General features: G+C 37.6%; 1 protein-coding gene across 2 annotated transcripts in view; it reads right to left on the reverse strand.

The window, feature by feature from the left end:
* Positions 1 to 21,391, reverse strand: part of LOC131200775 (glypican-5-like) — a 406,607-nt gene extending 385,216 nt beyond the window's left edge. Inside the window, exon 1 of one of the 2 annotated variants that reach the window (XM_058188024.1) lies at positions 20,812 to 21,391. In XM_058188024.1, the coding sequence (XP_058044007.1) occupies positions 20,812 to 21,007 (196 nt within the window). In that variant the 5' untranslated portion in view covers positions 21,008 to 21,391. The remainder of the gene's footprint in view (positions 1 to 20,811) is intronic. The other variant, XM_058188025.1, reaches the window with a different exon arrangement.
* Positions 21,392 to 23,251: the final 1,860 nt, after the last annotated feature.

Here is a 23,251-nt window from a genome sequence, read left to right on the forward strand (position 1 = left end):
ATCTAGTAGAGATTTTTTTTTGCATTTCATGTTAATGCTCTGTTTTTCTTTGAAAGATGTTGTTACAGATACAGTGCTATAAAAAGTTTTGTGTTTAAGTACATAAATGAGCTTTACAACATCCAAATGCTCAGCACTTCAAATTTTAATGCCTACAAATCTATTTCCATGGGAAATACAGTGCAATCAATCCAAGGTTTTCGATATATTTCCTCTCAAAGTATTCAAGGATATCAGTTCCCTGTGATTTTATATTAAGCAGCATACAGAGCTGTATTTTGGCTGAATGGAATCAATTATTTATTTCAACCTGGGATTGTTATCCTAATATTCTAATTGTTTATATGCTTCTGTATTCCATTAATATTGGTTTGATTATATAATTAGCTAACAATCCAAAATCAATCATTTGTTACGCGTGGTTCACTGGGTTAGCAGAACAGATTCAAACAGCTTTCTGGATTTCAATACCTAGAATTAAATTTTATATCTATGATATAAGCCAGAATTTCCAAAAGAATTTACCTTTTTGATAAACATCTGCATCAACATTTGAAGTTACATCGTAATTCAAAAGATAATTATGATTATTCATTCTTATAAACCAAAGCTTTCCAGTGCTAATAAAATGCATTCCACATCTGGCATATGATAGAATTATGATTGGGATAGAACATGTGTGTGTACAAAATTTATTCCAGCTTTATCAAAGATAAGTTTCCTTTTTCAAAAAAAGAGAGCAACAAACATAAGATCTATTATTCAGAAAAAGAACCAAGTCAGCTGAGTCCAGCTAGGGCCTGTTCAGCCAATATCCAATTTGCTATTTAGATCTAAAAGAGGAAATTGTAATAAGGGAGATTGTATATGCTAGAATTGTTTTTAAAAATAATCATTATTCATATAAAATACATATATCTTCTACCTCTCAAGTGTCCTTATTTAAAGGACTCAGAAGGAAATAGTACATATATGGGTGCGTGAGTTATGATGTATTTGTCAGTTCTTTAAATGTGGGAGAGGGAAAATTATAATAAAAAGATGTAAATATAGAGTTGTTTATAAAGATCGTTATGATTCATCTAAAGTATGTATTTCCTATCTCTCAAATGTCCTTATTTAAAGGGCTCAATAGGAAATGGCACATGTGTGTCATGAGTTATGATGTATCTTTTGTCAGTTCTTTACATGTCTGAAAGTAATATTCTATTTGCTAAAGAGAATTTCAAAATTTCAAAATCTATCCTATCTAGAATTGCTACTGCTGCCATCTCCTAAAGTAGGTGCAATCTTGAATATTTTCCACAAAATCATGAATATTTTCCACAAAATCTTCATGGCAGCCTTCTCCTATCTAGAACCTTTCAAAAGTTGTATATTGCTTGTGTCCTCATCCCTGATCCTTGGCCACACTCTCTGGAGATGATGGGAATTGTCAGCTCACAAATGTTTTCATAATGTTTCCATTAAGGTAGAATCTAGGAAGCCACACACCAGATGTGCAATCCAGTTTATAATTCATGTCAGCAAAATCTATATACATTAGAATAGAATAGAATAGAATAGAATAGAATAGAATAGAATAGAATAGAATAGAATAGAATAGAATAGAATAGAATAGAATAGAATAGAATTTATTGGCCAAGTGTGATTGGACACACAAGGAATTTGTCTTGGTGCATATGCTCTCAGTGTACATAAAAGAAAAGATACGTTCATCAAGGTACAACATTTACAACACAATTGATGGTCAATATATCAATATCAATCAATATAAATCATAAGGATTTCCAGCAACAAGTTATAGTCATACAGTCATAAGTGGAAAGAGATTGGTGGTGGAAACTATGAAACGATTAATAGTAGTGCAGATTCAGTAAATAGTCTGACAGTGTTGAGGGAATTATTTGTTTAGCAGAGTGATGGCCTTCGGGAAAAAACTGTTCTTGTGTCTAATTGTTCTGGTGTGCAGTGCTCTATAGCGTCGTTTTGAGGGTAGGAGTTGAAACAGTTTATGTCCAGGATGCGAGGGATCTGCAAATATTTTCACGGCCCTCTTCTTGATTCGTGCAGTATACAGGTCCTCAATGGAAGGCAGGTTGGTAGCAATTATTTTTTCTGCAGTTCTAATTATCCTCTGAAGTCTGTGTTTTTCTTGTTGGGAACCAGACAGTTATAGAGGTGCAAATGACAGACTCAATAATTCCTCTGTAGAATTGGATCAGCAGCTCCTTGGGCAGTTTGAGCTTACTGAGTTGGCACAGAAAGAACATTCTTTGTTGTCCTTTTTTAATGATGTTTTTGATGTTAGCTGTCCATTTGAGATCTTGCAATATGATAGAAACCAGAAATTTGAAGGTTTCTACTGTTGATACTGTGTTGTCAAGTATTGTGAGAGGTGGAAGTATGGAAGGGTTTCTCCTAAAGTCTACCACCATTTCTACGGTTTTGAGTGTGTTCAGTTCCAGATTGTTTTGGTTGCACCACAAGGCTAGTCGTTCGACCTCTTGTCTATATGCGGATTCGTCATTGTCTCGAATGAGACCAATCACTGTTGTGTCATCTGCGAACTTCAGTAGCTTAACAGATGGATCATTGGAGATGCAGTCATTGGTATACAGAGAGAAGAGAAGTGGGGAGAGCACACAGCCTTGGGGGGCCCCTGTGCTAATTGTACAGGTATTTGATGTGATCTTGCTTAGCTTCACCTGCTGCTTCCTGTTTGTTAGGAAGCTTGTGATCCACTTACAAGTCTGTTCCGGTACCTGTAGCTGGTTTAGCTTAGTTAGAAGAATGTCTGGAATGATGGTATTGAATGCTGAACTAAAGTTAACTTAAGTGAATTATTACAAGAACAAACATTCCTGATCATTTCTATATAATAGATAGATACTTTAAACTGAATGGGGTGAAGGGTAGAGTGGGAAAATCAAGTGCTTTCCAAAAAGTACTTTATAGCTTCGTTAATACATGATGTTTTCCTTAATAATGGCCTATGCAGTACATGGCAAGTGTTTTTTACTTTTCTACCATAGAAAAAAAAAACTGCAGCTATTTTATACACTTAACTTTTCTGGACCACAGTTTTTATGTTTGTTTTTTTCACATAACAGGATACTTGCAAATGTAAAGAAGATTTTAACATGTATTCTCTCTAAACAGTGGAAGAAAGGCACTGGTCATATGTATCTTCTTTGTCAATTACATCTTTTGTCAAAGGTAAATCAGAAGACACAAGATAGCCTTCAAAAATGCTTCAGAAAAATATTTATTCATAATAACCACACTGTTGGGAAGTTTTGTGTATTCATTGCAGCTTAAAGGGAAAAAAAGACAAAGCAAGGCATTGGAGAAAGTAGCCAATATTCATATTAATGAGAAGAAAGATAGGGCGATTATCCAACCTTATCATATTTTTATGAGTTAGCTCGTCATATGAAAAAGCAATTACAGCTGGTTTCTGAGTTAGATGTGACATTTCAAGGCAAAATAAGACTATTTACTAAACGTATCTGATATAATTTGCTGATAGAAACTTAGGCATGCAGTTACCTTTTTCAAGAAAAACATCAGAAATTGCTTTTAAAGTCTTGAATATCACTAAGTAAAAAAATCATTGTCAATTATATCTGTCTGCTACTAGTTCTTTTCCTGATTTTATTTCACATTCCCCTTGAGAATATTCGAGATCTCACGATAGGTGGGCCATTTTTATTTTCCTGTTATTTATTATCTACTTGGACAGAGAACCCCACACAATAGTACTACAAAGCCCAATTAGTTCTCATTCAGATTTAGATGGACAGACACAAATGAATAGTTTTTTTTCTACTTATTCTAAAGAGTATCAAGAATAAAGTATCATTTTAATATAAAGTAATAATAATAATAACAACAGAGTTGGAAGGGACCTTGGAGGCCTTCTAGTCCAACCCCCTGCCCAGGCAGGAAACCCTACACCATCTCAGTCAGATGGTTATCCAACATTTTCTTAAAAATTTCCAGTGTTGGAGCATTCACAACTTCTGCAGAAAAGTCGTCCCACTTATTAATTGTTCTAACTGTCAGGAAATTTCTCCTTAGTTCTAAGTTGCTTCTTTCCTTGATCAGTTTCCACCCATTGCTTCTTGTTCTACCCTCAGTTTCCACCCATTGCTTCTTGTTCTACCCTCAGGTGCTTTGGAGAACAGCCCAACTCTGTTCTTTGTGGCAACCCCTGAGATATTGGAACACTGCTATCATGTCTCCCCTAGTTCTTCTTTTTATTAAACTAGACATACCCAGTTCCTGCAACCATTCTTCATATGTTTAGCCCCCAGTCCGCTAATCATCTTTGTTGCTCTTCTCTGCATTCTTTCTAGAGTCTTAGCATCTTTTTTACATCGCGGCGACCAAAACTGAATGCAGTATTCCAAGTGTGGCCTTACCAAGGCATTATAAAGTGGCACTAACACTTCACGTGATCTTGATTCTATCCCTCTGTTTGTGCAGCCCAGAACTGTGTTGGCTTTTTTAGCAGCTGCTGCACACTCCTGGCTCATATCTAAATGGTTGTCCACTAGGACTCCAAGATCCCTCTCACAGGTACTACTATTGAGCAAGGTACCACATATACGGTACCTGTGCATTTTATTTTATTTTTGCCTAAATATAGAACTTTACTTTTTTCACTGTTGAATTTCGTTTTGTTAGATAGCGCCCAATGTTCAAGTCTGTCAAGATCCTTCTGTATCTTGAGCCTATCTTTTGGAGTGTTGACTATTCCTGCCAGCTTGGTGTCATCTGCAAATTTGATGAGTTCCCTATCTATCCCCTTGTCCAAGTCATTGATGAAGATGTTGAAGAGTACTGGGCCTAAAACAGAGCCTCCACTGCATACTTCCCTCCATGTGGATGTAGTTCCATTGAGGACTGCACGTTGAGTGTGGTTGGTCAGCCAGTTACGAATCCATCTGGTGGTGGTGCTGTCTAACTCACATTTTTCTACTTTATCTAATAGTAGGTTATGGTCTACTTTATCAAATGCTTTACTGAAGTCCAAGTAAATTATTAATTTATAGTAAAATAAATATGGTAAAGTAAAATATTAATTTATAGCACAGGTCAGTATTAACCCATTCAGAAAAAAGAAACAATTGAAGATTTACACTTGGATACATTACATCATCATTCATTTGAATGATGAGCTTCTGATCTCCACTAGACAAAAAATCAATTATATTAGGTGGATATACAGAAACTTGCTTATAATCATTGAAGAACTGGTTCTGAATCTACAAAAAGATTGGAAGGCAAACTCATTAGGTTCCCATACTCTAGAAATAATGAGTCTATCCAAAAAGCCTGTCAATATAAAAAAAATATAACATATCTATTGATAATGGAAGGTCATACAGTCATATTCTTAAAATACTGTATATTCTTATTTTTTAAAATTAAGAGAAAAAGTCGTTTTTAAAAGGTGGCTTTGCTTTCCTCACTTCCCAAATATGCAGTATATAATCAAAAACAGCTTCATGGGTGTGAAAAGAGATAGTTATATACTTCTATTCTCTAATAATTCATAATCTATCTATCAATAGAATTTTGTGATATATAACATAACATAATAACAGAGTTGGAAGGGACCTTGGAGGTCTTCTAGTCCAACCCCCTGCCCAGGCTGGAAACCCTACAGCATTTCAGACAAATGGCTATCCAACATTTTCTTAAAAATTTCCAGTATTGGCGCATTCACAACTTCTTCAGGCAAGTTGTTCCACTTATTGATTGTTCTGTCAGGAAATTTCTCCTTAGTTCTAAGTTGCTTCTTTCCTTGATTAGTTTCCACCCATTGCTTCTTGTCCTGCTTTCAGGTGCTTTGGAGAATAGTTTGACTCCCTCTTCTTTGTGGCAGCCCCTGAGATATTGGAACACTGCTATCATGTCTCCCCTAATCCTTCTTTTCATTAAACTAGACATACCCAGTTCCTGCAACCGTTCTTCATATGTTTTAGTCTCCAGTTCCCTAATCTACTATATATAATCTAATTTAATATTATAATATAATATAATATAATATATAATATAATATAATATAATATAATATAATATAATATAATATAATATAATATAATATTTTAATTATAATATATATAATCTATATATAATCTAATCTAATATATGATCTACTATTATAAAATATAAAAATATTTGGTATAATTTGGTATAAATGGGGCCGGTTTAGCTCACGCTGGTAAAGCCTGTTATTAAGAACACAGTAGCCTGCAATTACTGCAGGTTCGAGCCCGGCCCAAGGTTGACTCAGCCTTCCATCCTTTATAAGGTAGGTAAAATGAGGACCCAGATTGTTGGGGGGGCAATAAGTTGACTTTGTAAAAATATACAAATAGAATGAGACTATTGCCTTATACACTGTAAGCCGCCCTGAGTCTTCGGAGAAGGGCGGGGTATAAATGTAAACAAACAAAAACAAAACAAACAAACAAAAACATCAAGTAAAAAATAACATTTTATATTCTTTTTTCAAACCTTAATTAAAAGAGCATGTCGGCTATTGTTTAAAAACATTCTAAGTTGTTATTTTCTTAGCAAACAGCTTGTTATTTTAATGGATCTAATGTAAATATAAATATAAATATGGATCTAATAAGCCAGGAAGAAAGTAAAAACAAAACAAAACCAAGAATTCTGAAACTGGTTCATTGGCAACTTTAATTATTGTCACAGTTTAATAAGATAACTTAGTTACACAGGTATCAAGAAGCTAAAAACGAATAAATTCAAAATAAGAATTAAAGGTAGATTAAACTATATTAAAAATAATATAATATAATTCAATCTCTTAGAACACAGTTCTTTTCCAATGTTTTCTGCAATATCTGAAATAGTGCTGCAGAAGGAAACAAGGGTTTCTTCCAATTCTTTAATGAGCCCACCTTTATTTTCTTTAGAAAGAAAGAAGTTTTCTTGTTAGCCTTTGAAGAATTCTTTGTGATGGGACAGAGAAGAATGCAAAGGAAAGCAAATTCTGTAACAATATTTGAATAAACTAAAGATTAAGACTGCTAAAAGTTAAAGGAAAGAATATAAAGTTGGGTTATTTGATCAAGATTAAAATAAGGCGGCAGCTGCTGCTGCTGCTGCTGCTTCTTTGCAAAGTTCACAACCCTTTATGAACTTTTTGCTGATACCAGGATTGAAAATTGGATTTTTTGCCTTGGCTTATAGATAAGAGATGGAATATTCAGGTAAAGAGATATCTATTTGTAAGCTTATGGAGGTGAAGAGTTACTAAATTGTCTATACTTGTTGTAATGAAAGTTGGAAGTCACTTATTTATATATTCCTTTTTCTTGCTTTAACATATTCTTTCTCTTATTTCTTTTTTATTTGCACATTTGTCCTTGGTGGAAAAAAAATTAAGATATATATTTTCACCAAGGACAAATTATATTTCTTGCAAAATACTTTTCATGAACTGACAACATTCATATGTTGCATTGAAAAAGATTCTAACCTACTTTCATTAATGTCAAACATTCAGACAAACTTGCTCATTACTCTGAAAAGCCTGGTATGTCAAATTATTACTCCTATCAACTACATGAAGATGTTACCATGCCCCCGTTGACTCTTGTAATGAAAAAATTACATGTAAACCAAAATCTGCTTTATATCTTTTGCTAATTCTTTCTAACTATATCTGTTAAGCTTAAACCCAAAAATGAGACTGAGATCCAATTCAGTCCAATCCTTTATTTGCTTACACCTAATAGACAATGTTGTCAAACTAAAGCTATAGCTTTCTAATCTACTGGATATATCCTGAGAGATTCTAGGTTGCAGTTACCATAAACTTCTTTCCCACTCCCTCTTCTAGCTCAGGATCACACAATCTCTTAATCCAGATCTCCTTCTGGGAAAGTTCTGAGTTGTCAAAATCCTCCCCTACAGCTGCTGGAGTGCACATTCCATCACATTATTAGATTACATAACAGATACCATTTCATCAAATCAAACCAAGATATTATCATATTAGTCTTCCTGGGTCTTATTGATTTTTCAGATATGTCAACAATTTAGACCTAATGTGATTAATCTGTGATATTAATATGAGTTATAAAAACAGGATATGCCTGACTGTTAAATTAGAAGATATTTGGCCTTATGGAATTATTGTACTATTTAACAGAATGTATGCAAGTAATGTAAATGTCAAGCCTAATATGATGGGGTATGAGATTGTTTATACCCTTGGTTACTCTGCATGAATTCAGTCTGATACAGCTTGGATTGGAAGGGGGAAGAGCCGAGGAAGATAGAGTCTTCAACCAAAACAACATAGCTAGTCGCTGAGTCAAGTACATTCCAATGGCTGGCTGGCCAGAGGAGGAGGAGAGAAGTTGCCAAGCAACCAGCTCTCATCTTGGTTGGACAATGTGACAGATTGTTTTGGAAAATTGAGAAACTATTGCTTATACTGGGGTGGAAAGCACGGTAACTTTCAGTATTGGCTTTTCACCAGTCGTACCAAGATGATATACCTAAATAAATTTGTTCTTTGAGGAAACGAAATTCCTCAGAGTTTGATTTGTGATGGATGTATTACTTGGAACCTGACATTAACCCAGAACTGCAAAAATACTTTGCTCCAACCAGACCTACATTCCAGGGTCCTGGGCCCTGGCTGCTCCCTGATCAGCCCAGGGAGCAGGAAGATTCAGGGAAAACGGAGGAAGGGAGAGAACCAGATGGTGGCAATGGCAGTTCCCCTGAAGGCCTGGCAGCTGGCTGAAGCGGCGGTGGAGGATGCCCTGCCAATATGTGCACGGCCAGGGCCCAAAGTCCAGTGCATGGCCAGGGAAAGCCCAGGCTAAAAGAAGGGAAACACCTGGCTGCACGGTTTGTCCCAGGAATCGGCGGGAAACCTACCACAGCCATCGCAGAAGGGACATATGGCCATCGCCACCCAAGGAAGAGAGTGGGATCCGTCAACTCTGGGTGACTTGAAGCTGCATGATCCCCTGACACCAGGCCATGATTGGGACATGGGGATCCTCCCAAGTCACTTCAGTGGGCCGAGCCCGGCTGCCCAAGGCTGAGGAACCTTCAGCGTGACCGGCACACAGACATCCCGCAGTCCCACACCAGAGGCAAAAACCCCTGACCCGACCAAATAGAAGAGGAAGTCTTGCAAGAGGAGGGAGAGAGGATAATTTGCCTGGCAGGCTGTAGAGGTCTCTGCTCCCCCAGTTGACAGAGAGAGAGTGCCAGTGACAGCAACAAGGGCAAGGATGACCCGATGGTGAGTGAACCTATCCGTTCCTTTGCCATAAAATTGAAGATAATAGTGCCAAAGACCAGGGCCCAGGAGGAGCTAGAGGTGATAATCAACACACACTGGAAATGGGCCAGGACAGACAGAGAATGCCTCCAATTCATCATGGTGCTAAAAATGAGAGAGGTGGTGATCCTGGGATTGGCATGGCTTTATTTATTTAATTTATTGATTAAATAAATACATAGCGTAGTATGAAGCGTAGCGTAGTATTGGAGGAAAATGTCTCATCATCTTCAGAACAAGATTGTGATACTTCTGTCATATGTGCTTGTTTTCTGGCTGGTCTGAACCATTCCAGAGTCATAAACAGGCCTGTTTTCACTTGAATTATACTCACATCACAGTAAAAATGGCATAGGTTCTTTCTTAAAACAGAATCGTAACTGCATTCCAGATCTCAAATATTCCCAGAGGATTTATGATAGTAGCAGTTATTGCAGTAATATGAACAAGGCTTCCTTCAAAGGTAGTATTAATTCAAACTGCAAAATATAAATCAGATCCTTTAGGTTGAGTTCAATCACTGGTGTTTACAATCAAGATGCGAAAGCCATTTACTTACTTGCCAGAGGTCCTTTGCTGAATTATATAAGGGGTCTTTTCAACATTTCACAAACTTATTGTGTGACATTGCTTCTATTTTTCTCTGTTCCTTATCAGCTTCACCAGAATTGCAACATTGCTTATGAGAACCAAAGATTAGATTGAAGAAGTAATTTTCATGATCAAAGCTGCAATGAACTCATCAGAAATAAACTTTTGTTAGAGCTTTCTTTATTGCAAAAGCACTCAAAATAGGGTTTGCTTCAATATATAGGTTTTCAAATAGGGTCATACATTAGGTGACACGAGGTCATTGCAATCAAGTGAAGGGTTATATTAATCATGAACTTTAGGACTAACAAATCCCATCAGACTTTCTTGATGGGATTATGTAATATGTCATACCTGGTACAGCAATGTAACATTCCATATGTGACAAGGATTGTCACCCGACAATGTCTGAGTTTTGATTGTTTACTTTGAAAACTACTGAAAACTAATGAAAACTACTGAACCCATTATAACTTAGGACACATTTTAACAACTAAGAGGTAAAATAGTATGAACCTATGAACTCTTATGGTGTGCATAAGAGTGCCAGCATGCCTACTGTCCCTGTCCCAATGTTCTCTTTAATTGTATTCATTTTATGTATTCAATTCATGCTTATATATATTATTTGATATGTACTCGACAAAACAAACAAACAAACAAACAAACAAACAAACTTCAGCAACTGCAGAGGGACAGAGAAGAAATACTGTTTTGGTAACAAGAGAGCAACAGTATAGATTTGTTAATAGGATTTTATATGCGAAAAAAGGCAGAGGACAACTTAACAATCACATATACTATCATAGAGGACCAAATATCTACTTCTTATGCTAAAGACGGCATAACGTATAACGTAAAGCATACATTTTTTTTCCATATCTCAAAATGGGAAAAATATGTGCTTCAAGCAATCTGATTATATTAGTAAAGGTTTAATTATATTTTCTGGCAAAAAAGCAAATGTTGAGTGAATTTGAACCCAATTTCATCATGAAGTATTAAGCAACTTTTGCCATGGACAAGTACGAGAAACAAAGAAAAAGGTGGATTGCTCATTTCTCAGTTTGCTGTATGATTTAACCCTAAAATCAAAAGGTTAAGTTCTAAACGTTAAATCATCTTCTGATCTGGAAGCCCCTTTTTCTAATTTCCATAGTAAGGACCCCTCCGAGACCATCCCTTGCCACAGTGATATAACTTTCTGCTGACATAACACTTAGGAGTGTGCAAAGCAATCAAAAGGAGTGTTTCACAAATCCTATTAAGAGCAAGCAAAGCATCTCTCCTTGGAGTAACCACCTCTTTTGACAGGCTGACAGAACTGCTTCAAAGGCTTTCCTCCACTGTCCGTACATGTGTATGCAAATGCAGAAACGATCCACTGCCAATCCCAGCAGAAATGTTCCCTATGCACTCACATACAAACAAGCGGGACAATCCTGAAAGCAGCCAAGCAAGAAAGAATGCTTCACTCAGGGTTTTTTTTGCAAAGCATCTTTTATGAATTCATTTTCTATGTGTGCAAGAGTATTTTGCCGAGTACATATCAACATCTTTTGCATTTCAGAAGCAGCCATGTGTGCCTTTACAAAATACATCAGACTGTTTAACAATCTGAAGAAAAGTCTTCAATTCATGCTTCCACATGTTGCAAAGCACCAGTTTTGATGCTTTATACATCCTTATGAAAATGTTATAATGCAGGGGTGAAATGCTCCCAGTTCGGACCGATCACCTGATCCGGTAGCGATGGCGGTGGGTGGTTTGGAGAAACGGTAGCAAAAATCCCTTTTCCACCCCCCCATGCCCAGCTGAGCCGTGTGATCATCAGAGGTTTTTTTTAAAACTTTTAAAAGCATTTTTTCTTCTGCCTCTGATGATCCTGCAGCTCAGCTGGGATTATCAGAGGCTTTTAAAAGCATTTTTTACAATGTCTTTGGCTAAAAAAATGCTTTTAAAAGGCTCCTCTGGAGATCCCAGCTGAGTTGCCTGATCATCAGATGCTTTTAAAAGCATTTTTTTACAACCTCTTTGGCCGAAGTTGTAAAAAAATGCTTTTAAAAGTAAAAAAAAAGTTGGCCATGCCCTCCCAGTCACATTACCCCACCCCCACCAAGCCACGCCCACAGAACCAGTAGTAACAAATTTTACATTTCACCTCTGCTATAACACTGGTAGGAAGTTACAAATGAAAATCAGGGCTGGACTCTCATATGAACACACCAAACAGGAAGGGGAATTATCTCAACTATAATGCTATGAAAATACTATGGCAACTTGAGAAATGAAAGATATTTTCAATATAAAAAAGCCCAACAGGCTAAATCTGATCAAAGGCTAAATCAAAGTCCTGAGATGACAAGGCCATATTCCTATGATACTATAGTAACTTATCAAGAAAAATAGTAGGTGTTCTATTTTATTCCAAAGTAATAAAAAGTTCATCTGCGTGTGGTGAAATTATTTTATGTATTTTTAAGTTCAAAGGCAATCTTTATCTAAGAATAGGTAGTATTCTAATGTTATAGGCATAATCCCATATTACATAATTTCCTGTAATGCTGTTGCTGTAAAACGAGACAGAAAATTGCTTACGTCATAACAATCCCTATTGTTTATACTGAGTGGAGAGTTTAAGGGTTGTGATATAAGAGAGTAGAAATCACTATTAGCTTTGATTGGGAGAATTCCTATTTCTGATCAAGAGTTAGATGGCTCCCTCTTTCAATGGGAAAAAGATTTAAAACAGCTCTGCCTTCTCTTTAATTGGAGAACATGTATCATAAACTAGATTAGAAACTCAGTGCAGGTGAGAAAGAAGAGGTGAGCCAGGAAAACTGCAGAGAACCAGGGGAAAAGCTTCTAGTTCAAAGATAAGCAACTTAATGACAGTCTCAGGACCCAAGGAAGGGCAATCCTTGGAGCTGCAATGTAACAGGCAAGACTTGCTGAAAGAGCCAAAAATAAACACATTGGGTGCAGCAGCCCAGGCATGGAGTTTTACAAACAATCTCCAGGAACAGAAGACTATGAGTGCTGGGTAGAAGAAAGGCTATGTCAGGAGAAAAGTAAAAAAGGATTTCAAATGTAAATGGACTGAGTTTGGCTACAAGCGCTGAAGACTTGGGGAAATAAGAAAATATCCAAGAGTTAGGGAATAGTTAAGACAGATAACTATAACTGGGTGACTAGGAATAAAAACGTACAGTAGAGAAGCAATTATAAACTGCTATAAAGCAATAGAAAGACTCTAGATTAAGACAGATATGAATATATGAATAGGAAATACAGAAGGCACCAACATATGCAACAACTGCAGAAAAAATAATTGCTACCAACCTGCCTTCCATTGAGGACCTGTATACTGCACGAATCAAGAAGAGGGCCGTGAAAATATTTGCAGATCCCTCGCATCCTGGACATAAACTGTTTCAACTCCTACCCTCAAAATATAGAGCACTGCACACCAGAACAACTAGACACAAGAACAGTTTTTTCCCGAAGGCCATCACTCTGCTAAACAAATAATTCCCTCAACACTGTCAGACTATTTACTGAATCTGCACTACTATTAATCGTTTCATAGTTCCCATCACCAATCTCTTTCCACTTATGACTGTATGACTATAACTTGTTGCTGGCAATCCTTATGATTTATATTGATATATTGACCATCAATTGTGTTGTAAATGTTGTACCTTGATGAACGTATCTTTTCTTTTATGTACACTGAGAGCATATGCACCAAGACAAATTCCTTGTGTGTCCAATCACACTTGGCCAATAAATTCTATTCTATTCTATTCTATTCTATTCTTTTCTATATAGTTAACATTAAGGACTTTAATTTTGTTCAATTAAACAAACCCTAGTGGGGCAAAAACAAACCTAAGCCTTTATGTCTGTTATCTATACCAGATTAACAAAAAAGAAACCCACTAATACTGATATTTCTATTTTATTATTTATTTATTTATTTATTTTGAAAAAAATTAAACCACCCAATAGCAAAAGCTGTCTGGGTAGTCTGCAATAAATCACATATAAAATCTATGCAATAAATCACATACTGTATAAAATCAATGCAATCTGAATCAAAAAGAAAAAAGAAAAGCACAGTGTAAAGTAAGCAACAGCAGTCATTTAAAAACTAAGGATTACAAGCCTATTAAAAAGTCTGCAAAATATAAAAGTCTTCACATAGCATCAAAATGATGCTGATGTGGATACCAGTCAAGCCGCCATAGAAAAATTCTGATCCTTATAGAAATCCTTCCCTTCCTTTGTACAGTTCTCATCTTCTCATTAGCACTAAGTATTACTTCAGCCACCAGGCTGCAACTCCCAGATATAACTGAGAAAGGCCATGACTTTTCTGCATCATAATTGGAAACTAACATAAAAGAGACACTGATACAGCAGTCTTGATTGTGACAAAAACATCAGCTTGCTTCCTTAGATGTTAAATGTTTTCTCAGTAAAGTTTTTTTTTTTAAAGAAAAACAGAAAGATGTCCAAAACATTCAAATCATCAATAACATTCTGAACCCTTATACTTAGCAACTTGCCATAAAAATTACATGGCTTAATATCACCCAGAACAAGATGCTTCAGAATACATTTTTAAAATGCTTCTACCAGATTAAATACTTTCAGAATTTGAAGGATCAGCACTTAACTTGTGAACCCAACCAAACAAGGACAGTGGATGGGTTTTATCTTTATTATTCTTTGCAACTATATTCACAAATGCATTTAATACAACACATATTTATACACAGAAAGACACTGATGCTATAGGAATTCTGAGTATTCCTGATACTCAGTATGGTCCTGCAATAAAAAGTACGAAAGTCATTTCCCCAGAAATTCCCTTCTTACCCTAATGGATGGTATGTTTTCTTCCACAATTTTAAGCCCTCTGCCAGAGGCCTGGAAGGTTGAGACTTATGTGCAGTTATCTTAGTTCTTCCTAGCAAATGCACTTTTTTGGAGAGAACTGCCGTGTTGTTTCTGGATTTGCCGGAATCACTTTCCCACCTTAGGAGTCACAGACTCAAGTGTTCTTAACTATCATTAGGGCCAGTTTGGCCTTTACTTTCAGCAACTTAGTTCCTCTAAGTTCCTCCTTCAGGCCCTGGCACTTTTCCAGCTCTTCATATTCCTTCCTGATGTTGCTATCACTTGGCACCAGTACATCTATCATCACCACTGTCTTCTGCTTTTTGTCTACTGCCATGATGTCTGGCTGATTAGCCAGTACTTACCTGCTTGTCTGGATCTAGAAATCCCACAGGATATTAGCTCTGTTATTCTCCACAACCTTCAATGGAATCCGGACTTCGGAGGGCCTAGCCCATATATTTGCAGATGTTCCTGTACACAATGCCAGCTACTTGATTGTAGCTTGACTCAATGTATGCTATTCCTGCCTGCAATTTACACCCTAGCATTATGTGTTGGATTATCTCTGAGGCCTCTCTGTACAGTCATCACCCTGGCCTAGTGTACTAACTCTTGCTTCTACAGATCTAGGGCTTAGTGCCTATTCTTGTGCTATGAGCAGTTCCTCAGTGCTGTCTTTTAATTCATTCCGTTCCAGGATCACCACCTCAGCTATTCCATGCAGTCTTGTTTTGTTACTGCACTTCAACCATATGATCTTTCTCCCATGTCTGCTGCTGCTGTATAGGCATTCTCTAAGCACTGATCTTCAAGTGCCATCTTACTTATATATCCAGGATGCTCTAGGCTTCGTCCAGGACAGTGTCTTTGACAAAACTCTCTTTCTGTGTATTTTTGTTTTTTTCTTTCTTTCTTTCTTTCTTTCTTTCTTTCTTTCTTTCTTTCTTTCTTTTTCCTTCTTTCTCTTTCTTTCTCTCTCTCTCTCTCTCTCTCTCACACACACACACACACACAAACGCTTACAGAGTAAATGAATAGTCACACTATAATATTTTTGTGCTGAGAAATAGAACTTGAATGTCAAAAATGCACTAGAATGATAGAGAATTTTGCATAGACAGGCTGCCTCAGTATTAAAAATATTTATAGGATAACTGCTTTGACACCACCATGAACATTATTCTTCTTTCTTTACTAATTTCTAGCTATTCTAAACTGTCATCTTCTTTATCTCTTTTCAGCATTTCCCAGAAGAGCATGAAGCCAAAATTCCAAGTAACCTAAAACCCTGACACCCTGATAAAACATTAGATCTGTAATCCTATTCAGGTTTACTTAAAATGAATTTTATTGGAAAAAGAACCAGGACTCACCTCTGAGCAGATTTATTTCATCTTGGTGCTATATGAATGTTCAACAACTCTTAAGACATTTTAGAGAAGGTTTGCTCATGCAATAAAAGTGCAGCTGTTACTTAGTTGGGAGTGGGTGGGGTGAAAATATAAAAGTTATTTCATGCAGTTATTATAGATTATTCCACTATTTCACTACAGCATGACTTTTGAAATTTTAGTTGTTTGGAAGGTAGCCTTTTTCTTTGCAAATCCCAAGTTCTCCTTTCCTATCATAGCTATTTGAAGTTTATTTCTAGTTAATCTTTGGATTTGCAAATTAAAATTCCTTGATTTCTTCTTCAAAAATTCAATAAATACTCATTTAATTAAAAAAAATAGTGTATAAATTTGTGGGATTAACTTTGATTCAGTTGCCAAAAGACATTCCATATATAACATTCATGTAGTGAGAAAAACCATTACCTTCTATTTCAGGGGTCTCCAACCTTGGCAACTTTAAGACTTGTGGACTTAAACTCCCAGAGTTCCTCAGCCAGCTGGAGTTGAAGTCCACAAGTCTTAAAGTTGCCAAGGTTGGAGACCCCTGTTCTATTTCATATAAATCCAAAGACAACAGAACCATCATGATAAAACATGTCAATTTTAACAAAAAATATATTTAATAACTGCAAATGCACACTTGCATTAAAAGGCAAAGGTGCTATTTTTTTCTGTGAAAAAGAATCATTTAACTTTTTTACAAAATGTGCTTTACTGTGGTCCACCTGTGATTGAGTTAAAACTGATGTTATAATTTTTTTCCCCCACTTTTCATGGCTCTTGCAACAAAGTGGTCTGGATTAAATTCTTTCTTGGCATGGCTCCAAGAACTCCCTAGGCTTCCAATTCAGAATCATTTGACTCTGCATTTATTTCCCCCTGCACCAAATGATCACAACAATCTCATTTGCTGAGGCAACAGACTCATTTTTCTGTGCCCTGGGTTGTCAAAAAGCGATTTCCTCATAGTTTGGATTAGAATGCTACTCTAAGTATGCTAGATACTTGTCTGCTACAGAGTTTAGCTAACAAAAGGAACTGTGCAGAGTTCCTATAACCTTTTGGGAAAACACTGAAACTCCATTTCAGTGCTACTCTGGCTTTCACTTTATTGAGTTGTCCCCTAAAACGAGAAGTGTTTCTGGAAAAATGTTTTGCACATCTTTCATTTACATTTAAAATTCACAGAGTGATTAGATAATTGCCAAAAAGATAGGAAAAGTCTGTCTAGATTCCTGTTTCCCTCAAAACAGGTAGTATACCTCAAGAGGACCAAGTCCTCCGTTCGGCTTAAAAAAGACTCTGAATTTTTGCTTCTTGTTTGCTCCCCGTAGGTCAAGGATAACATGAGAGAGACATTTATGTTTTAGATTTTAAAAAAATTGCATGATATGAAATACCTAATCAGTGCATCTGTCCTTGACCCAGGCATCATCAGTTTGTGCCAGGCACAGCATGGTTGTGTCATCCATTCAGATCCTAAGGAATGTGACACCAACCAACTGCTCCTCTTGTGTCCATGAAAAGTAGGCAATGATGGAAAGAAAAGCTATCTTCATGTTAGCTGGCCATGTGAAGGGGGACTGAATGAGATAGCAGCTGCTCCTAAATCTCTCTCTCCTCACACACACACACCCCACACATACAGGGGGGAGAGGGAGGGGGGGAAATGAGAATATAAAGTTTACCTTAGTGGAATAGATACAGAGAGCTGAAAACTATTTCTACTCACTCTCTGGATGGCCTAATCCTAACTGCAGCATGAGAAGGTAAAAGCATGAGAGGTAAAACCCTTTTCTCTTCTGTTGTATCCTTAGCTGTGTTTCTCATTCTGTGCCTATAGACTCAGTCATTCTTTGTAGCAAATGGATTCACCTGAAGGAAACTTCTACAATGACCTTTTTCTACCAGGCTGTTAAAGGGCAGTAAGGCAGGGAAAAACTGAAAATTTCAACACTTCTGTCCTATCTACAGTTTGAAGGAAGGTGATTGATTCTGCTTTGATCTCCTTCCACCTTTGAATGGAATGACAGAGAGGATGATTATAAGTCTCAATCACTCGCCTGCTATCTCCTTTTAGGAGCTCTGTTGCCCAGCAGATGTGTGAAAACCTCCCAAATTCATTTTGAAACTTATAGTCCAAGCACATCAGGAGAATAGCTTTTCTGTTCATTCATTTTTGGTGGCCTGGATCTAATAATGCCACTCAGAGGGTGGGAAATCCATTATGCTAAGTAAGTAAGTAAGTAAATAAATAAATGCTGCTTCTACCTTGGGGTCAAGGAAGGTAAAGGGTAAGAGAAGAATATCTAGCAGTAGTAGTTATAGTAGTTCTTTGAAAGAAACAATGTGAGATAAGCATGACTATTGCCAGTGGTCCAGTAAAATGTAAGCTAAAAGGCATCCAAAAAGAATAGGAACAAGTTTATCTGTTCTTTAATCTTCAGTCCACAGAAATTCTGTTTCTAGCAAGCTTGGTAAAGGAACATGAGGTTGGTGAAGACCACATGTTGGTGAAGACTGCATGTGGGTTTTCACACCCATATACCCACAAGTAGTCAACACATGCAACTTTTTGGCCGAAGAATATCTAGAGATTAATAAAGTTCATAGAACAAGATAAATAATAAGGCAGCTGTATAACTCTGTATTTCATTATCAAATTATATTTTGATTATATTGAATATTTAAATTTTTCTTTCTCAGTGAAAAGCAAAAACTCAAAATAAATACGAAATAAATATGAAAATCTGATAAGTGCGTAAAACAAAGTTTAAAGGTGTTTTAAAGAAGTGTGCTGTCAATATACAGTATATATGTAAGCAAGTGGATTTTGTTAATGATTCGATTGATTCATAAATTAGCTAGAAGTGGGGCACTAAAATATAATATAAGGGTTTTTTTTTTCAAATTTTAAAGGACATTAACTTTGAGTCTGTAAAAATATTGTGTAATATGTGGATTTCTACTACACAAAAATAATTATATGACGTTTAAAATTAATATTAAATGATCAACTGCTCCAAACCACTGTTTTGCAATCCAGGGTACCTCATCCAACATTGCCATCATAATTTAGCCATTTCCTGCCCAGCCATTTGGTGAACTCAAGTGGGGAAAAATAATTGAATAGGGTATGAAAGGCTGACAAAACTATCCATCCTTTCAAACACAGATGAAATCCCGTCCCTTCTCATTTACATAGGACTCCATCCACAACATGTTGCAGTGCTTGCCCTCTGAAAGAAAATCCTGTGGCACCTCTGAACAATCGGACCTTCAACCCTGCAGACATCCTTAAAAAAACAAGTTTTTACCCCAAGTTTTCAGATAGATTGCTGCTGGTGTGCCTTTTTGATGTGTAACATTGCCTGGGCTATAATATGTATTCCTTCTGTAAAGCTCTATTTTTATATTTATTGTCTCTTTGTTATGTATTCTATTGGTTTATAATTGTACACTTCCCAGATTTTTTGCTGAGTTGGGAAATCTTAGGAATCTGATTATCAATCAATTATAAATATGATACAATCTCCTCCAGCTCTGAGATTGTTAGCAAATATGCATGAATGTGCAAACATATTTGAATGCATAAACTCACCAGAAGCTTGGCATTTAACTGGCAAAAAAAGTTGCTTATTCCCGCCTTCAGTTTTAGAAATCAGCCCAGATGCCACTGACAGCTGTCATTCTATCCACAGCCCTAACTTTCTCAAATCTCTCAAATCCCACTTTTTCCCACCTATCTCCCTGGTTTTTTTTTAAACAGGGAAGGAATGAAAAAAAACGCGACCCATGCGCTGTAAACTTCATAACCCGTTCCGTTTCGTTCGAAAATCCAGTCTCTACTTTATTAATTGCTCCTTTCCTTCGTCCGCATTGATTGCAACGGAGACCAATCCGGTCAATAGTCATACTCCGCTTTCGACCTTTCCTTATGTACGTTCTTATCCTTTTAATGAGCTCTGGATTTCGGCGCCGCAGCCGCCTGTTCCTTTCCAGTTTGCAAAGAAAGGAGACTGGTTCGGCCGAGTCCAGTTCCCGCTTTGGATTGCGCCTCCCCAAAGGCAACCGAGCAGACGGTTTGTCCTTGCGCGAGTAACTGATTATGCTGCCTCGCACACCTGCGCTTACCCCGTCGGGCCAGTATGTTCAAAGTCCCTTAGCCTAGGGAATCCAAACAACGCCAGAAGTTAAGGTTTTACCGGGTGTTATGCCCCCCGCCCCCAACACACACCCCCTACATACCCCGCCTTGTATATTAGCCTTGGAACTACTGTACTCAACGCAAGCAAAGTTAAGTTGCACAAAAGGTTTGTTTTGATAAAAGGGAGACTTTCCACTCACGGCTGCACCGTTTAAAGTCTCGTCGCTGTCCCCTCCGGTCCCCCAGGAGCCCTAATTTAATGTCTCCGAGACCTATCAAAGGGCTGGCCGGATTGATGTTCTGCTTTACCCTCCCTATTCAGACGTGGGGGGTGGGAGTACAGGAGTTAAGTTGTGTTTTTAAACGGGGGAAGACGGTGTTTGGACGGTTCTGGTGTCAAGGTGGGGTGGGGAAATCGTACTGACCTGTTGTGGGCACATCGGGAACCAGCTTGATGGGACCGATCTGCCGCATCTGAAACGCCGTCCTTACTTCGTGGCAGCTGGGATTCTTGACTCCAGAGACCCCGCTGCATAGTCCGGTGGCCGCTGTCGCTAGCAGTAAGAGCTCGAAGCGTCGCCAACACAAGAAGACTCCAGGAGAACTGTTGTCACCGGCCATTTCCACATTCCCCACAAGGGACAAAGATACACCGGGGGACGCCCAACACACGTCCCAAGAAATAAATCGACAGGCGCACGAAATGAGGGAACAGGAGAGACTGAAAGAGGTGGCAGCGAGCGTTCAAGTTGAGGGGGGGGGAAAAACCCTTGCCCTGGATAAACTTGCGAGCTGTGGGCGGGGGATTGAAAAGTGGGGGGAGCGCCGCGGAGGTCCTGCACCAAACCCCTCGAAGCCCTGATCCTGGGAACAGCAACGTTCCAAGCAGGGAACGCTGCAACTCTTAGAATGTTCGCTTTTCCCGCGGGCGTTCGAAGAGTTGGATGCCTAAAAGATCGTCAGCTGGGGAGAAGCCAATGTTCGAAATATGACTTTTCCTCCTCCCCCTCTCCTCCCTGCTCTGCCTCCAATGAACACGCCCGGCGGGAGGTGGTGGTGGTGGTCCTGCAGCTCATCCTTCTTTATTCCGTAGTTGCTGTGAGAGGAGCAATCGTCCTATTTATTAGCTTGCGCTATACGTTACACTTTTCCCAATAAGGACGTTTCTTTTTAAAAATGCATTTGCAGAGGAGATCCCGTGCAAACTCGTGCCGGATACTTTTTCTTCATTGCAATGTACTCCAATGCTACACCTGCGAGTATTTCCCTCCCCCTCAAAATTCTCTTCACTTTTGAAAAAAACAACTTATAAAGTAACTTTTCTTTCATCAAATGAGGTGTGGACTGGTAAACAAATGAAATACAGAACTATTTCTCTGATCTGGCCTAATTCCAGTACATTGTGGATCATCTTCAAGGAGTGTAAACACTTAAGTGTAATTGTACTTCTCAATTCCACGTTGATAGTGTAAACCCGGCTATATAAAGACTGGTGCTCCATTGACTAAAGAGCAGGGGGGCTAAATGTAAGCAGGACAAAGTAGAAAGCAGAACTATGCCTAACAATGGTCAGAAATACAGGAAATTGTCCACATATATAGATGCTAATAAGGATGTATAAGAGTGGTGAGGTGCAAAAAACCTCACCGAAAAGCAGCTGCAGGGCCTTGGCAGAATTCCCTGAAGTTTTTAAAGACTTTCCTTGAGATATGTAATGAAAACCTTGTTCAGCAATACTTGTTCTCAAGCCTGAAACAAAGGAATTAGCTTAAAAGTTTTGTAAGACTGCACTGTGCACACTAATAACTTTTCTTTGTATAGAGCCTCAGTAATGTGGGAAATTTTACATGTTGACTTTCTGTCAGTTGCCAATTATTTAAGACTTGGGAGCCCTGCTGTAGCACACTTATCAAATTTAATGTATGTTAACCATGAGCAAATTTAATTTAAAACAGAATTCCATTTTCTGCAGTTTTGGCAGTTTTCTAACTGCCAAAGTAAGTAACACATGAATAAGATCTGCTGCTATTTAATAGTTATATTTTGTTAAAGCAGCACTAGTGAAAACTGTTCTGCAAAACAGACAGGAAGGATCAGACACACTAAGGAAGAGCGGGGTAACAACAGAGACATAACTAAGATGAAACTAAGGATGGCTCAAAATCACAATGTTCCTGATAAAGATCTCTATGGAGATTGTCAGTAATGCAGTTGTCCCAAAGATGCTTTTTCAAAAGGCAAAGGACTTTGTCCTTTGAAAAAGCACCTTTGGGATATTCCTGATAAGTTGGAAATAAATACAGACTTCACCATCCTCTGTTTTACAACTGCGATACTCACACCTTTCCTTATTCTTGAATTAAAGTGCTATCCATTCATCCTGGCATTGACAGAGTTGCTATCCTGAGTGCCAATCCTTACATTTCTATGGTTTTTGCTACAATTTATCATTAAATGACATTGTCCTGTTTTATTTGTGTCCATTTGAGTTGGCTAAGAGATTGTTTACCCTTTGTTGCCCTCCCTTTTCAGCATCTCTCCAAATAATGGGGGAAATATTCATTGATTAGCAGATTAATTTGACATAGAATCACTCTAGTTTGGCAGCCAGAATATGAAATTAATTTCTTGCTCCATCCTTCCAACTGTTAATACAATAATTTCTGCATTGCATTATTCTGAGTTTAGGAGTTGAAGGATAGCATACAGATTCAGGGATAGGTAGTTCCAGCATGGCAACAAGCACTTAACTTAGGTGGAGAGTGATTGTCTTCATTTCAATATATATTTGGAGGAGTTGAGTTTATTGACGTTTCTTACTATCAAGCCCACTCCCATTAAATAAATACTACCATTAAATTGAAC

The sequence above is a fragment of the Ahaetulla prasina genome, chromosome 6 (genome assembly GCF_028640845.1).
Source record: "Ahaetulla prasina isolate Xishuangbanna chromosome 6, ASM2864084v1, whole genome shotgun sequence".
NCBI lineage: Eukaryota > Metazoa > Chordata > Lepidosauria > Squamata > Colubridae > Ahaetulla > Ahaetulla prasina.